The following is a 17,167-nucleotide window of genomic DNA, read 5'->3' on the forward strand; positions in this document are numbered from 1 at the left end:
AACAACGATAACGGGAAAACAAAAGCGATGTTCGAATGTTTTTTTTTTTGGATCATCACTTGTTTTATTTTACTGTGCATCTTGTGTCAAGTAAACAATTATAGCCAGATGTTCGGCCATGATGTATCTGTTTTTTCCGCCTCCAGTGCTCGTAGTTCCGAAACACGTATCACAGCTTGTCCAAGCCCAAGATAGGCTCTGGCCAGCCTGCCCAGACTATAGCCCGGTGCGGAACCCGACCGGCCACGGGGCTCACCACGCTGATCCGTCCCCTGGCCTCGTCGGTGTCCGTGACGTACAAGAAGCCCATCACGCTGCTGTCGCGAATCGTCTCTTGTTCGGCTTCTGGCTCACAGTTCATGACAGCCAGAATGGAACTGCGCATCGCGGCATAGGGAGCCGCCATCCGTTCGTAGATCTGCGAAGAGGGCAACGGTACCTTGGACAGACCACCTCCCGCCCCAGGGGCGGCGATCTCATTGTCCATGCCGCCTCCAGGCAGAAATGTATCTTCGTCCTCGTCGCCAGGAAACGTCGTCGCCGTCGGGTCGGGCGTGCTAGAGATCCGCCGCCAGACCGTCAACGTGGAGAAGTCGACCTGCTGCTGCCGAGGCTGCAGCGAAACGCCATTGCTGAGACGTGGGTTGCCATAGAAGTACGTCTTGACTTGTGCCGCCCGGAAGGCTCGCATGTATGCTTCGTCGCGGTCGACGCAGCCGCCTGACTTTGCAAGCTTGATGACGGAAATTGTCCCCGTCGATCCACCTGTAGAGCGAGACGAGGTGAGTTGTCCGTCAAACCGTTTGACCATGTCACTATACAGCCTCTCCGAGCCGAGACAAATGATTGCCGAGACGGCAAATTCGGAAACAATGTCCTGGATGATGTCGTATCCAATCGCGCCAACTTTCGTGTTGGTCAGCTCGCCTGGGGTATCGATGATGAGACCACCTTCCCTGGCTTCTTGGTCCTGGCCGATCCGCCCAGCGACTGCAAGTGCCAACCTATTTAACTGCGCCCTATAGACCTTGCCATCCTTTTCCTCTGGCTTGGAGCTACCGAAAAAGTACACAAGGGGTAGTTTGACGGGAATGGCACCGTTGGGCCCGCTCATCGGCGCGGTGCCCCAGCCCTCCTCGACGTCCATCATGCTTTTGAACACAGTAGCCGTTAGTGTCCCCGGTATGCTCATCATTCCTTCGTTGACGTCCAGATTCACCACGGCAGGTGACCGGGCTGCTCGGTATGCATAGCCTGTGAGGATCTTTGCGAGGGTAGTCTTTCCTGCATCGTCCGGTCCCAGGATCAAAACTCGGGGCCCTTCTCGCCCAAGGGCCTTGGCTTGCTCGCGTATGTTTTCCAATGCAAAATGGACATTGACATATTCGTTCATTGGCGTCTCTTCGGCTTTGTATTCGCTCTGTAAAGCGTCTCCGCTAACTTCAAAGGCGCAGCCATTCCAGGTGTAGATGGCAGCTTTCGTGCCTGTGAAGATGTAGGTGTTCCCGACAACCAGTTCGGTGCCGAAGATCTCGGCATTTCCACTCAGAATCTATGACGCCCTGTCAGTGTGTTTTCTGGTAATGAGGGCAGGGCTCAGTGGTACCTTGACGTGGATGTATTTGCCCACGGCGACTTCGAACCGCCATTCACATTCTTTTGCTAGGTCATGTTGTTGAGTTTCGACAGTAGAAACCTCCTCCGGCTCCGACAGTCCAAGACCCGGCAGAGACATCTCATCATCGCGAGACGAATGGTGAGGTATGGGATACCCGTCGCTGGAAAAACGAGGGCGATGCACTGTGAGATCATCGAGGAGCGGAGGCAAAGGGCAAGTTAGCCGAGGGACCCTGCTAATTTGTTTCCGCTGACTAAGGTATCTTAACATATATGTGAATACTCCGTACCAACAAGTAACTCTCCTTCTCAGTCAGACCCGGGCAAACCCTATATTCTGTGACATGAATCGTGAGGATGTTCAAGTTGATCGTTGAATAGTATCTATTGGGGACAATGACCCCAGGTAGCCAAATGATGCTCAATGTCTGTTGGTGCTGCCGTTCCAGCTGGAGCCTGGTTGATTCATGAAAATCCGTTCATAAGAAGGCAGTTCCTTGAAATCAGAGACGGTTGTGACGTGCATTACCACCATCAATAGTGGCCAACTCACAGCGCCAGCTTCATGATGGCGATGAGTGATTCAGACACCCTACGAAGGCCACCATCCAGTATCCTCCTCTTTCTGCGCAATGCTCACAACCTCTTCCTCGTCTTGTTGTGATACTCACCCACACACTCATCTTCTGAAAATCCTAACCGCATCAGAAACGCAGCTCTGAGGCCTCCCACAGCTATCAATACGATCAGATTCCCGACCTCCTCTCCTCTCAAAGTCGACAGGCCCCTGCCTTGATCTGCCACAGCCATGAACGCGGACGCAAGTAGCACCACGTCTTGGATGAGGATGCTCGTCTGTAGACACCGCCATACCGTAATGTCCGAACAGAGACGGAGAAGAACAATTTGCAGAAACATGGTCGACAAGAGGTAACCTGCTGATCCGTGAAGGAGGGCCGTCGTCTCCGCGGATGGAGGGAGGGTTGGTGTGGCGCTGTACGACGTCAGAATCAACGAGGGGAAGAAGAGGTTCGCAACGACGCCGCTCAGGGCGACGATAGGGTCCAAGGTTGTGAAGAAGACTCGGTAGAATCGAGGAATTGGTCGCTCTGTGGTCCCCATTGCTATTGATAGCCCTTGGTAATGCCTCGGGCTTTGCAGTTTGTGAGTTTGAGTTGTGAGCTCCGGCTGAAATGACGATGCCTCGGGGAGGAGTCGGATTTTATGCTGGTAGACTTTCGGAACGCAAGGGAGATAGGTCGAGCAGGGACCTATGTGACGTGCTTAATGGCTCGATGTCCGCGGGTGAATATAGCCAGAGTTATACGTTACTCGGCACGGGGTATGCAGGTCGTAAATAGAAACTTGCTTGGCTCGGGGTATGTAAGATGACTAAGTCTACGTACATCAGACGTGAAGTGCATTTCTATCAAGCGTAGGAAACAGATTAGTTAGACACTGCATACCTCCCTTGATTTCCTATTTGTTCACCGCAGGTGAAGAGAAAAAGTCGATTCGATTCAAGTCATGTAAAGGAGGCCTTGTACAATACAAAGACAAGATATCTGTCAAACGGTAGACAACCCGAAACAAAGTGCATATTTCAAGGCGGGTTTAAGGGTGTAGGGTTGAGTCTCATATTTAACCCTCACTCAAACATTGTTGATCCTCTCAGAAAAGTGAAAAACACAAGCTCATGCCTTGTCACTACCCAACACACCAGGCGGTGTCTTCAACCATTGCTTTGTGTCGGGATCCAAGAATTCCCTCTCGGCATCGAACCACTCCTTGTCCACCAACTTAGCTTTTGCCTGGGACCGAGGCTTGATGGACGCAGGGAATGGCTCAGGCATACACACAAATCCCTGAGTGAACTTTTCCTGATCGGGGATAATAGGGTCACCCGCATCGTCTTTCGCCGGCTCGATGTTGAACGCCCATAGGATACGAGACACGGCGAGGAAGAGGCTTCGTTCGGCAACGTGGATGCCTTGGCAGATACGACGGCCTGCACCAAACGTGAACTGGTCACGCTTGGTGCCGTCAGGGTTGGTCGCTGAATCCGAGAGACTCTGCGTATCCTCCGCGTACCTCATTGGATCAAATTTCCTCGGGTCTGGATGTCTCTTGGGATCCATGTGGATAGCCCATGCGTTATTGACAACTCCAGCGCCCTTGGGGATTCGGTAGCCCATGTACTCGTCGTCCTTTGTGACGGCGTGAGGAACACCTCCTAGGGGTGTGGTGGGTGCCCACCGAAGACTTTCCTTGATGACGCCACGGACGTACTGGAGATGAGGTTCATCCTCCATGGTAGGTAGCCGATCTCCGACGAGTTGATCGATTTCAGCCTGGGCCTTCTTCTGAGTCTCTGGATAGAGCAGCATGGCTAATACGAAGCCGACTAAGGTGCTGGAAGTCGTGTCAGAGCCTGCCTCGAGAAGCGTACCGCCAATATATGCGGCTTGGTCGTCGCTGAAACCGTCGGCCTTCTGGGCCTCGGCCATGCCGACGCAGAAACAAGGGGGTATGGTCCCGTTTTTGACGGCTGCCTTGGCATTCAACCAGTGACCTAGATATAATTCTCTTTCGTGGCGGTGTAGCTCCTTGGCCAGCCGCTTTGTGGGAGAGAGGAAGTCAGGGATCCGTCTGAGAATAGGGAAGAATTCGAAAAGAGCAGATGCGCCCGTCTGATTGATGGCGGCGAACTTCGAGAAGCCTTCGAACAGTTGCATCATCTTTGGGTCCTCATAGGTAGGCGTTCGCCAGCCGTAGACCATGGTGGTGGTCAGGGCGTTGGAGTAGCGTCGAATGTGCTTGATGAAGTCGTTGGGCTTGTGGAGGAACTCATACAACATTTGCTTGTTTTCGAGCGTCTGGTATGGAACGTATGACTTGGCCGCCTGGATGTTCAGAAGAGCGTGGCACATTTTGCGGAACTGTGGTATGACGGGTTAATTATCAGTGTAACCAAGGGAGAGAAATGTTCTTACACCCCTCCATCGTGGTCCGTAACCCTATAAGAGTAGAGGTTAGTAACGGCAGAGAAACTTAAGTGCTGGGGTACACAGGTGGTAACTCACCATCATCAACATGCGATTGTCACCGCTGCAGAGCTTTTGTCCGATATACATCTCTTGTCTGTCCGAGTAGAAGCCACTTCGTCTGTCCAGCAACTCTTTCACGGCTTCGTCGCTCGACAATACAATCATGGTCTTCGTGCCGAGCATCAAGCTATATACTGGCCCATACTCGCGAGCCCACTTCTCGAATTGCAAAGGTGCATCTCGCGTAGGCATCTGATGGATGTTTCCGAGAATTGGAATCGTGGGAGGCCCAGGGGGAAAGTCTTTGGGTCTCCGTCCTGTGGTGAAGGCCAGGTACGCGAGATAGCCGACCACAACGACCAGACCGAGTATGATGTGCGGTGAAAACAGTGTCATTCGCTCCATCTTGGCTATATTGACGAATGAATGCTCCGATCAGGGGAAGGGAACAAAACTCGCCTTGAGGGCCTTTTCATGAACAGGCGCTTCGAGGTTGGTTGGAGCGTCTCGGGCATCTCGAGCATCTCGACGTGGCTCATTATATAACAACACAACTAGACCTTCGTCCACATTGGCCGTTCGCCTGGTATCCCCGGGTTAACGTGTGTTCTGATGGCTATCCCATCTACGCTAGGTCGCCCCATGGATCGGGGAATGATGTGCACATGTGGGAGGCACCATGTGGAGGTGGGCAACCCTGGGGTTGTGCTCCTTGTGGGATGAAATGGCTGTTGTCCGACATCAGGATATTCTGGGGAGCCCATGGGGGACTGTCTTGGTCTCGCCGGTGTTTCACCAGTCTCGCCGCTTGTGTTGTTATTGCTGTGGTCGTCGTTGGGTCGTTGGATTGATGGTGAGGATGCGCTTGGGGGATGATGGTCCATATATGCTTAGTCATTCGGGGCAACGGCTCAGTGACGTGAAATTCTCAACGCTTCTTCTGCAGCACCGAGCTCGATCAATTCTCTCAGTCGCCGTCGCCATCTCGTCTCCCGTCGCCTTCTCGCATCCAGTTGCGTTCATGACTGACCTTGTCGGATCTTGAATAAGAATACTCCAGACTGTGTGGGATCGGATTCACCCCCAGAACGAGCAGCCTTCAATTGACCCCGAGTTGGATGGCAAACCCACCATCCCCGGATTTTTGTCCCATTCTTCGGATCGCCCGATGCGGGGGATTTCCTACCTTTGGGTTTCTTTCTTCGCTTCTTCGCTTCTAGACCTGCGTCTGTACAGTATCCAAGCGGTGTCGGTACTCGTGCATGTGGCCATCACACATGTCATCGCACAGCGCAGTTACCGCTCCAGTGATCACCATCATAAGTGCTGTCGAACAACAATGTCGCCACTATGACCAACAACTCATCCCACATCTGTCCGGTCTGCGCCAAATCATACAAGCGGCCGGAACATCTCCGGAGACACTTCTTCTCCCACCGCCCCGACAGACCCCATAGATGTCACCAATGTGAGAGCGCCTTCCAACGATCCGACGTGCTCAAGAGGCACCTGAAGACATGTGAACGAGTCTCACAACCACAACGGAGGCGGTCGTCCGTTTGCACGGTCGATGAGAGGCCTAACAATGCTGCGGTTGGCGAATTCTCGACGGCCACAGAGCTGGTCACACCACCTCTTCAGCCATCCCTGATCAACAATGTTGGGGAGGGCATTTTGAGCCAACAACCCCTCCCACCGCCGAGTACTTGGTATCCCGTCGCAGATAGTGCTTCAGAGTTTGCCTTCTCTGATGGCTTCTCTGATGTACCATGGGCAGATATTTTGAGTGTGGATCTGGGAAACTCGCAGCCTCCGGCCGCATCCCAGGACGTCAGGAAGCAGAGGTTCCAGTTTCTCAATGACTTTACGAGCCATTATGGGCTTGCACAGTCCTTTGGCTGCGGCACTCTCGCCCAGCGTTCACATATGCTTTCCGGGTGCTGGGAATGCCAAAGCACTGGAAGGGACGATGCTTTTGGCACCTTCCTTCAATCCAGCCCTTCTGATCTCGTGCCGTTCAACACTCTGCCGTATTTGGAACATGACACATGGGATGGCAATGACTGTGGGGTAGCTCGAATTGCCTCGTCTTGGATATCCGATCCCTATGCAGCGGTAACGAACGACATTACTTCGCTCATAAGAAAGGTGGTCGTCGTCAAGTCCCGCCGGAGTATTGTGACCCATGAATGGACTCCGTTATTGCACCATATGAGTTTACGCTTCTTCTCTCCTCCCCAAATTCGGAAATATCTCTCCCTCTACTGGGGCTTTTGGCATCCTCAAGTGAACTTCATACACAAACCGACATTTGATGTGTTGGCATCGAAATCGATTCTCGTCGCAGCAATGACATTGATAGGTGAGCCGCTGACCTCTAACCCCTTGATAGACAACGTGCTAAGCTGTATTGAAAGGGGCTTGTCTCTCTCCGGATGCAGAAGATCGCGACAATGCAAAGATGTGGCTCAATTGCGTCGAAGAGCTCGTTTTTACCGATGACGACTTGCTAGAAGACAGCGACTTTTCCGTAGAATATGGATCCAAGCATTTCAATTCGTCGAGGAACAGACTCCAAGCCTTACAGGCGGCGTATCTGGTCGTCCTGTTCCAAAACTGGGAAGGTGTGGACAAAAGTCGGCGGCGTGTTCGGCGGGAAAGATTTAGTACGATCGTCAGCGTGGCAAGAGACATTGGTCTTCACACAGCGCAGCAGCTCGATTATTCGCAGCTAAGTGCCAACGACTTTGTCTGGACAGAATTCGTGCTCAGAGAAGAACTCATCCGGTAAGCACAAGCCTTTAGCACGTCGACATCTCAACGCATCCGCTGACATCTCGCGGCGTAGTGTCTTTCTATGGATATTCCTCATCGACACTGCGTTTGTCATATTCAATAACCTTCCGCCTCGACTGGTGATCAAGGAGATGAAGATGCACATGGCTTGCACTGAGGCAACATTCCAAGCCAGTACCGCTCGGACCTGCTGGGATCAGATCCAACGTGACTTGGAACTTAAACGAGAATCAGGTAATATTAAGGCACTATGTTCTGCGGTCGAGCTTTTGTGCAAGGATAGTGGTCGCATTCCGCAGGACCAACTTCTTGCTCTCGCAGACCTCGGGCCGTTGAATCTGTTCTCCATGACATCAGGTATGTGTTTTGAGAGACCAAAGATAGTATCGCCCAAGCCACGCCACTAATCTTTGGAATTAATGGTATAGCATTACACTCTCTGATATTCCACTATCAGAATTCACTGGGCTGTCATGGGCAACTGATCCCGGTCCGCAACGCGATCCACAATTGGCGAGAGGCATGGCTGATTTATCAAGCTCAATCGTTGATGAAGCCGCGGTACTCGACTGTCGGGGAAGGAGAGGTCCCGTGCAGAGACTTCTGGAGGCAAATAGGCTTTGTCCGCCACGCCGCTGAGTATTGGCTTCTCGCAAGTTTCATGCTGGAAAAGATATCGACCGCGGCTGAAGCATCCGCGAAACAAGACGAGACGGTGGCCGGTGGTTCCGGCGGCGGCGGCGACGCAAGCACCGCACCCGACGCTGAAACATCTACACCAACGGTGGAACCGATGCTAGGAAAATACGACGAAACGAGTATGCAGCAAGTTCACGATCTTCTTGCTGATTTTCAAAATATGTATATTACGACTGAGATTGGGTTGTAATTGGGTTGTGATTGTGATTGTGATTGAGATACTGATGATACCTTTTGCCTTGAAGTTGGGAAACTCAATGAGACAAGTTTGAAAACAAGCAACGATGATGACCATGAAACAGAACCGAATTGGGGTCCCTGACGGTCGCTTGTGCATGCGACTTGAAACTGGAACCCGGGATAAGTTGATAACATGTATTAGGACACGCACGAGCTGGTACTGTAGATTTGGACTCGTTATGTGCCCTGCCCTCGATCAGTTTGGATTCCTTGAGGTCGGGTCGGGTCGCGTTGGTTTGCAGGTGAATTACACATTGTCGACTCTCAGAGCTTGCTGTGGTCTCGCCATGATTTTGAAATGAAGCAATGTTGAAGGATTCTTCCGGTGACATGTTGTTACCTACAACCTACAACTTTATGCTGCTGCCGCCGACATTCACAAAATAGAGAGAGGGACAGAGGTACTGTAAACCTACTTGACATACCAACATACTACGTACCTACTACGCCGTTTGGAAGCCAAAAGCACGTCAATGATACGAACACGGTACTGTAGGTGATTGTGACAGCTGCGCGATCTTTTGTTTTCCGGAGTCTCTCAGTCTTTCTAGTTGAAAAATAACAACCATTTTTCTTAATGCGGCCCGGTGGTCTCGACCACACTCCCCTAGGTAGGTACCAAAGAGGTGTGGGTGTACATGCTGCAGCACACTCAAGTATCTTTGTACAGGGTCCCCATCTCGGTCCAACCCGATCCAAAGAAGAAGACCGCTCCTGTTATACTCTCCAGCAGCACACGCACCCGGTACCCGATTTCACCTTTGCAAGGCAGCGGAGCCACTCCTGCTCGATCCCTCGACGCTGCCGTCGCCGTCGCCATCGCCGGCGGTAAAACTCGTACTGCTATCGTCGGACCCCTCTGAACTTCGACCCGAAACCCAGTCCTGAAGGAGAGGGGTACTCACTGGCCTCGTCTCCGGCTGTGCCATGCGCCAAAACACCCAGTACGCTGCACCCAGGGCGAGAATCCCGAGCGACGTCGCCGGGTAGGCGTAGTACGCGAACTTGCCGTTGTTGTCGGTTCCTTGCTTTTCACCCCCCGGATTGAGCCAGGGAAAGACGAGCAGCACCAGGTTGCTGACGAGGAATATAGCAGCTGGTACGCGGTGAGCGGGACATGGGCTCGCCCATCGCTCTGCCGGAGAGAGTTGAAGGTACAGTAGACCTCCGGAGATGGCGACGGAGAGCACAGAGACCGGGTACCCCCCGATCTCGACGAGGAAGGTATAGATCTCGCCTGGAGTGGGCAGCACGATGACGACGACACTGACAAGCCAGTGCAGGAACAGACCTGCGCCAGGGGCCCCGCTGGGGTTCTTGCTGCGCCAGAAGCCGGACAGAGGAAGGAGTCCCTGGGACCCGAGTTCCTGGTTCACGCGGGCCTGAGCGAACGAGGTGGCGGCGATGTTGCCAAATGCCGAGATGATGATGAACCAGGGCAGGATCCTCTCCCCCCACAGGACCCCAAAGATGTTGCGCAGAAAGTGGCTTGCGACGACGACACCCGAGCTGCGGAAGTCGCCCTTCTCCACGGCGCAAAAGTACGCGACGTTTGCGAGAACGTAGCCCATCGAGGCCAGAGTCAGCGCGACTGGCGCTGCGACTTTGATCGTCGAGACCGGGTTCCGCACTTCGGAAATCACCTGGTTTGCCGTGTTGTAGCCACGGAAGCAGTACAGGACCTGCAGCAGTGCAGTGGCGTAGTTGTACGGCTTGGAGCTGGTGCCGGCCCAGATCGAGGTGAAGTTCTGCTCGGCGATACTCACGGCAGAGTGGCCACCGCCACCGTCCAGGCTCAAGACAGGAGAGAAGGTCCGGCCGATGCTCGCAAGCCCACTGAAGATGACTGCGGCGAGGATCAACATCTTCCCCACGCCTAGTACGTTGATGATTTGAAGGCCTGCTGCCGGTGCTCGTGCGTGAATGAGACAGGCCATGGAGATCACGGCGACTGCAACACCGCGAACGTTCCACACTCCCGGTTGCTGACCCAGCGCCGAGACGGCGTAGTTGCCGAGAATGATGCAGTTCGGCGTGCTGAAGCCCAGGAGGACGACGTATGCCATGAACATGGACGTGGCAAGCATTCGAGGTCGACGAAAGATTCGCTCCAGGTACACGCGTTCTCCACCGGATCGGGGAAGAGCAGTACCCAGGTCGAGATAGACGGATAGGCCACAGAAAGAGATAATTGCGCCCGCGACCCAGACAAGAAGCGTCATCCCCACGGATCCGACTTGGGAGAATATCGAGGATGGCACCGAATAGACGCCGACGCCAATGGTCTTTCCCAGGATGAGGGTAATGGCGGAAAAGGTAGTGAGATAGGCCCTATCGTCATTGTGTCCGTGTTTGGGATGGTCTATCAAGCTCGGTGTGATGGACAATGCACTTCGTGGTAGGAAGTTGTCGCCATGTTCTCCCCGACACAGTGAGGACAAGTGCAGCGACTCCGGCTTGAGGTTAGGCGGCCTTGACTGCCTATCCTTTCTAGGCTGGCCAAGCTGCGAGAAGGATGTGACTTCTGGCAGGTCGAAAGTGATACCGCGCGCGATGATCGGACAGGCATCGTCGTCTTCGTTGGCCGCAAGGGAGGTGTGGCGGTTGGTCGAGGATGAGTCGTTGATATGAGGACTGCTCGGAGTTCGACTGATCCGTGGAGTGAGAGGTGAACGACAGTCTAAGGAGGGAGACAGCAATGCCGTCGTAATGCCTGTTGACACGCTCTCACCCAGGTATCTTGGCCGTTCCATCCTGGGCGGGAAAATGTGCTCAGCTGGGCCTGAACCTGCTCAACCTGCTCACGCTGAGGCTCGGTTGGCCGTGCTGCCAAGTCGTCTTCGTCTCAGGGACAATGAATGTGTCGAGGCTCCCGAGACGTGTTGACCGACGTAGCAAGCATTGAGGATTCTCAAAGTGCTTTTCCTCCGGTTTTGCGCCCACCGTCCATGCGAAATATATGGGTGATGGACTTGTCCTCGCAGTTTGCGACTCGAGAAGATTAGGTCAAGAAGCCGCCTGCGGTTCCCCTTCCAGCCAGAGGCTGGAGGCTTTCCCTACTTTCGATGGGTAGAGCCCCGAGGCTTGACCCATTGAGGGTGTTCTCCAGGCGGTGCCATGGAGTCCGGATATGTTTCTGACACAAGACAGCGTCATGTTGATCGCTAGACACGCTTCAGCGTCGACAGGTCTTGACGGTGAAGCTGTATGAGTCGGAATCGAACATGAAACACGCCGCGACAGGGGCTAGTGAGGCTTGGGTTGAAAGTGAAGTTACAGGAGAGCCAAGCGAGTCTGTGTCCGGGGCATGATCGACGGCTATTTCTGCGCCGGCGCCAGATCATTTCACATGTACATACGGCACCGCTGCAAACGGGGAGCGTACAGGCTGTCGGTCCCTGGGAACCCAGAAGGGACTTCCTAAAAGTCAGGGTCCTGAATTCCAGGGGCTGCTTTGGCCGCATCTGGGACCACAGTGGGCACTGGTGGCATGAACACCCGCTGGGAGGACTTGGTACTCGAAGATGAAATGGTGCTGAGAGGGATGGTCTGTCTACAAAATTGGGAAAGGCCAAAAGCGGTTCCAAATACGACAGGATGATCAAGTGTCCGTGTCAGGTATATCGGCAGGCAATGGGCGGGCAGTAGCAGGGAGACGTCCTTCAATCGTCTATTTAAAATCTACGCACAAGCAGGACAAACCAAGTCAGGCGCCTCATCTCCCAAAACCCCAGGCCCTTGCTCTGATGGGACGACTTGGCTTTGATCCTGGTGCAAACAACTCCTGTGATATAGATGTCGGCATGAAAATATCACAATCGGCCCTGGTCCTGTTACAGAGGCCACATCACTACCTCTACCGCCACCAGAAGCAACGGCATCACTATCGCCCCGTTCACGTCGAGTAGCTTTACCTTTGCCTCTTCCGACGTCTCCACCTCCATCTCCCGACAGATCCTCAACACTTGGCTTTCTCAAGCGTCTGGCCCTTCTTGATTCTTCTCTTGCTGTCCATTGTTCCCATACGTTGGAGTTCATCCCGATACCAGGGCCCCAGACGCGTCGTCTGCAAACTTCACAAATCTGCCCGCGAGGCCTCCATCCGCGGTGCCGTAGCTTGTCAATATGCTCAAGCTGTACAAAAAGGTCTTTATCAAGCATCGAGTTGGACAGGGCGAGTAAAGACTCTTCATAAGCGTACGCTGAGAAGATACTGGCCAGTACAGAACGGAGCTCAGAAAGAGATGGCGATGTCTGTGCCGCCTGGGTGAGGAATGCTCGCAGTATTCGAAGAAATGTCATGTCTCGACTAGAATCGTGAGATCCCCTGGAAGACTTGCCAAGGTCGCGCTTCGATGTTGTGTTCGCTAAGAGAGCCGTGAAGACAGATTGGATCGTTCCACGCAATGACGTTGTAATTTCGACCCGATCGTCGTCGTCGTTGTCAACCTCATCGTTCTGGGCGCCATTCATGGACATTCGTGAGATCGACGTGATGGTGTTACCTCTTGCAATGGAGACCACGGCAAGCATAAGATCGAGCCACAACGTCTCTTCGAACGTCAGTGGGGTTGTTGGATTTGGGAACCGACCAGGAGACTTTGAAACTCTTTGACGAGGCGAATTCTTCACTTGTTCACGACATAACCATACACCCACAAGTGTGTAATTTTGGATGTTCTCAAGTATGCCCGTGACTGGACGACGTATGCTAGCACCGTCATCTCCATCGCCATTTTCCCGGCTTGAGGATAAGCGAGAGGTGGCGGCCTTGAGTGTCTCACCCAACAAGGATAAATGCCGGACCAAGCGATCCATTGCTTCCCGAAAGCGGCCGTCGCGAGCTTGCAAGACGACGACAGCATCGATAATTCCGCTTTCTTCCATTGTAGGTAAGACTTCATCGAGTCGAAGGTCACCTTGAACGTGCTCGAGGTATTCCCGCACATGTGAAGGGTCGAATTGACAGAGAAGTTTGACATACAACTCTAACATGTAGCTATCTTGAAGCCGCTTTGTCGCTGTCGATGCATGCCTGTGGTGATCTTCTTCTGGCTCAAGGATGAATTTGAGGTACTCGTATTGTCCATACTGATCGTTCGCCAGAACCCTTAGGAATAGGTTGTGTAGGTCAGGGGCAACTTCATTGACCACCGTGGCCGTTTTCTGTATATCAATCCCCACCAGGTCAGCTGCGTGCTGTTCCATTGCTGACCGCACTTCCTTGCGTTGCTCTTCATCAAGATTGGAGCTGGGCCGTAGACAGTCGCTCAGCGCAGAATAGACAGCTTCCTGATCATATTCGTCTAGGAAATATGTCTGAATCATCTCAGCATACCTGCCTTCTTGCTTGAACACCGCCTTCAAAACACGGTAGAATCTCGCCTCTCGCAAGAGTGACACGAGATCGAGAGCGTTTGGAGGTTGGAATACAGACAAAAGGTATTCCACACTCAATTGTGCATCTTCCCGCATATCTTCCTCGGGGTATTGGCACAGTCGATTAAACACCTCTTGGAGAACAGTGCCCGAGAGAACCATGTATTGAGGATATTTAGCCAGATTTCGCGCAATGAACATATCGAGATAAATTGTGTCTTCGGGCTCGAAACCGGAGGACATCACTTCTAGCATGACGCGAACCACGTACTGGCGTGTGTATATTCGTGAGGTGGAAGGCTGCCGTAGGCTCAATAGGGCTGATCCATCGTCGTCACTGGTATTCAGAAAACTGTCCTCAAAAGCCTCGTTGAGAGCCGCAATGAAACTCGCTGCATCGAAATGCAGAATGCGCGAAAGGGTCGCGAACGAGCTAGTCGTCCGCTTTAGTGTTGGTCCGCGATGCTTGTTATTGCCAGAGAAGAAGTAGTCATATATCTGACCTTTTGCGAGCGTTGCCTCGTTTTCGTCCATAGCAGCACCCGTAGGATAAACGCGACTTGTCAAGATGAATGATATGTAGGGGAAAAGCTTTTGCGCTGTAGTATATCGATCAGCCATATTCCCGTTCGGTTGATTGGCCTCATTTGCAGAATCGGCAAAATCCAGCAGCAATGTCAACATGCTCTCATAATCGTGCAGTGCCGTTGTCCAAACGTAGATATACGCGTCGTAGAGATTGTACCTTTTGCAAAGGCCGGTGACTTGGTCAATGTCCATCGTCGAAGTATCTAGCATACAGATGATTTCTTCCAGTGCGGACGGCGTATGTGTGATAGCGAAGTGGTCGATCAAAGTTTTCAAAGCAGGCGGCGGTATGGACACAACCTTCACATTCAGGATGTGTGGCTCCAATATGTCCACAAACAATGGACCATGATCGTTGTCATCGTACCAGGAAAAGACTTCTTCAAAGAGAAAGTCTTGGTCCTCCATGGTCAAGCAAGCCTTGATACATGCATCAGCCAATTCAATCATCTGGGGCTTTTCGATCGGCTCGTTGCCGGCTTGTTGGTTTTTACCAAAGGCATATTTCAGAGAGGCTGTCATCATTTCGATGAGCTTCTCCTGAACTAAAGGTGCCCGAAGCCCGTCGTCTTCGGGTAAGCCTATTGTTGCTTTCTCACCTTCACCGAGATAGTACTTGGTTGCCAGTCGGATTGCTCCTATAAAGTCCCCAACATTCATCAGAGCCAATAAACGGTCTGCCCAATTTGTCAAAACGCCTGTCCAGATATCATTGAAGCCCAGGAGAAAAAGCCTCCCTTTATAAACTCGAAAGCTCATATGAAAAGCGTCCGCTACTACGCCATGCATTGAAGTGTCCTCTTCATCCAGGGATTCAATAATGGCCTGCAGTTGTTGGGAGTATAGGTCGGTATGATAAATATTCTTCTTGAGAAGGTCGAAAGACTCAGTTACATGCATTGTGTGATCCTCGATAATGAGTAGTTGTTGAGTAATGGTCAGGACGGCTATGACCGATCTGTTGAGCCATTGTACCGCTACCACCGCCTCCTCGGTTTGATATCGACTTCTGGCTAGGAATTGCAATTCTGGAGGCTTGTCCTTGCTATCCCCCTCTTCAGGGGGCGCTTCATGGACTTCAAGAACGGTGATTATATTTGACCAAGCGTAAACTAGTTTGGTCCTAGAGGTACGGGACTCCTCACCTTTCAATTTGATAGCCGGAAACCAAGCAAGAGCAGCAGTCATTGCGCTATGTGCAGCCACCTCCTTTGGCCGAGCCGCTTTATGTTGGGTTTGTGCCACTGGCGTTGTGGAAACTATAACCAGCAGATAGGGGGTCAGCATGGCCACCAACCCTAGGTTATCACTCCGCTGCTCAATGTTCCCCAGAGGCAGAGGAGAGAAAGCGAGAACAGAGCTTTTCTTCAGTGGCTTTGTTGTCCGCGTCACAACCTCTGGATATCGTCCCAAGATTCGTGCTGTGCGCACCACACGGCTAACAGCGCCCATGCCTCGCGTAGCAAGATGCGAAAAGGCCATGCCTTTGTCATCAGCGGAAACGAGTGCAGTATGCCGATACCCAAGGAAGCCGATATGGAGAACAGTACTGCCGATTATGTGCCCATCTCCACGTCTTCCTTGTGGAAGTGAATTATCGATTGGCAGGATATGAAGGAAGGGTCGAGATGATCTGGCTAGCTCCCAGGTGAAAATGTGTCCAGTGGTATGTCCCACGGCGATGGTCGTGTGGTCTGCAGAGATGGCAAGTGCTGTGACTGCACCACTCTCTGATGCCTTGGTACCGCTGCCAATGATGGCTTTATGATTTTGCTGGTGATCAAATACCAGGACGATGCCCTTAGATGTGCCTATGACGACTTGATCTGCCACAGCCAGGCAAGTGGGATTCCCAAAGTTTCTTCTCCCAATTTCCGAGAACGTCTGTCCTGTTATACGTTTGTATCTGTTCCAGCGTATGACATCCCACGGACTGCTAGATTCGTCGAACTCTGACGAGCTTTCCAGACCTACAAAGCTCGTAAGGGATGAATGACGCGAATGTGCGCCCAGGAAGCCTGGTGAGCTTGAGCGGAGGGGTGACAGATGGGAGCCTGATAGTCGGGACTGAAATCTCGTGTCGAATGGCCGATGCGCAAGTGAAGGACTGCCTCGTCGAGCCGGACTGCGGAGCGACGGGGTTCCGCTGCGAGGCGACGACAAGACCGATTCTTGAACAGAACGGGAATCATACGGCGTTGATACGGTGTCATCTGTGCTTCGGACATCATCTTCGCCGGGGAAGGGTACCACGCCATCTACGCTGTTGGGTCCGAGGACGCTCGCTGTCTCTTCGTCTTGGAGGCGGTGATTGTCTTCCTGCAGTCGATACTGCCCTGGAGTCTCTTTGTCAACCTCAGGGTCTTCGTTTTCTATGTCTGGAACGTCCGCATCTGTGACATCAACAGCTCCTCCGTCCGAATGCGCCTCTTCCTCTTCCTTGTTCTGACTGGTGGGATTCTCGCCCTCATCTCTGGGCGAGCTCATCGAGGGATATGGATATGATCATTGCACCCTCATTACGGCAGTTCTAGCAATTTAGGCAGTTGAGGAACGTGAGTCGGAGGATATTCTTAGGAAGAATCGCAGAACGTTGAGGCGTGTAGTAGTATGCGTAGGTGCTTGTGCGGCTTGACAGGGTTCGCGTTGGATCCAAAGGTGCGACTTGAGCGTACCCGAGAATGCACAGAGACAAACGCCAGCAATGAAAATGTTATTATGAGCCTGCAGAACTGGTTGCCGGTTGATGATGGCTATGCCAAAGCAATCACGCAGCCTGGCGATGTATTCGTCCCATCTAT

The 17,167-nt window shown here is 52.6% G+C and overlaps 6 protein-coding genes across 6 annotated transcripts; 1 reads left to right on the forward strand and 5 right to left on the reverse strand.

Annotated features, from left to right (window-relative positions):
• Window positions 1-169: 169 nt before the first annotated feature.
• PV08_01842 (uncharacterized protein) lies at window positions 170-1,735 on the reverse strand (the record flags this gene model as incomplete). Its single annotated transcript, XM_016376202.1, has 2 exons — window positions 170-1,552; window positions 1,607-1,735. The coding sequence occupies 2 exons, from the start codon at window positions 1,733-1,735 to the stop codon at window positions 170-172; spliced, it is 1,512 nt and encodes a 503-aa protein (XP_016241478.1).
• A 518-nt stretch (window positions 1,736-2,253) lies between these two features.
• On the reverse strand, window positions 2,254-2,739 carry PV08_01843 (uncharacterized protein; the record flags this gene model as incomplete). The annotated part of the gene is made up of 1 exon (XM_016376203.1): window positions 2,254-2,739. The coding sequence occupies one exon, from the start codon at window positions 2,737-2,739 to the stop codon at window positions 2,254-2,256; it is 486 nt and encodes a 161-aa protein (XP_016241479.1).
• A 572-nt stretch (window positions 2,740-3,311) lies between these two features.
• Window positions 3,312-5,069, reverse strand: PV08_01844 (uncharacterized protein; the record flags this gene model as incomplete). Its single annotated transcript, XM_016376204.1, has 3 exons — window positions 3,312-4,556; window positions 4,611-4,634; window positions 4,701-5,069. The coding sequence occupies 3 exons, from the start codon at window positions 5,067-5,069 to the stop codon at window positions 3,312-3,314; spliced, it is 1,638 nt and encodes a 545-aa protein (XP_016241480.1).
• Window positions 5,070-6,014: 945 nt separating this feature from the next.
• Window positions 6,015-8,349, forward strand: PV08_01845 (uncharacterized protein; the record flags this gene model as incomplete). The annotated part of the gene is made up of 4 exons (XM_016376205.1): window positions 6,015-7,026; window positions 7,082-7,451; window positions 7,513-7,817; window positions 7,889-8,349. The coding sequence occupies 4 exons, from the start codon at window positions 6,015-6,017 to the stop codon at window positions 8,347-8,349; spliced, it is 2,148 nt and encodes a 715-aa protein (XP_016241481.1).
• An 805-nt stretch (window positions 8,350-9,154) lies between these two features.
• Window positions 9,155-11,152, reverse strand: PV08_01846 (uncharacterized protein; the record flags this gene model as incomplete). The annotated part of the gene is made up of 1 exon (XM_016376206.1): window positions 9,155-11,152. One exon carries the CDS (start codon window positions 11,150-11,152, stop codon window positions 9,155-9,157), a length of 1,998 nt encoding a protein of 665 aa, XP_016241482.1.
• A 928-nt stretch (window positions 11,153-12,080) lies between these two features.
• Window positions 12,081-16,853, reverse strand: PV08_01847 (uncharacterized protein; the record flags this gene model as incomplete). Its single annotated transcript, XM_016376207.1, has 1 exon — window positions 12,081-16,853. One exon carries the CDS (start codon window positions 16,851-16,853, stop codon window positions 12,081-12,083), a length of 4,773 nt encoding a protein of 1,590 aa, XP_016241483.1.
• Window positions 16,854-17,167: the final 314 nt, after the last annotated feature.

The sequence above is a fragment of the Exophiala spinifera genome (genome assembly GCF_000836115.1).
Source record: "Exophiala spinifera strain CBS 89968 unplaced genomic scaffold supercont1.1, whole genome shotgun sequence".
NCBI lineage: Eukaryota > Fungi > Ascomycota > Eurotiomycetes > Chaetothyriales > Herpotrichiellaceae > Exophiala > Exophiala spinifera.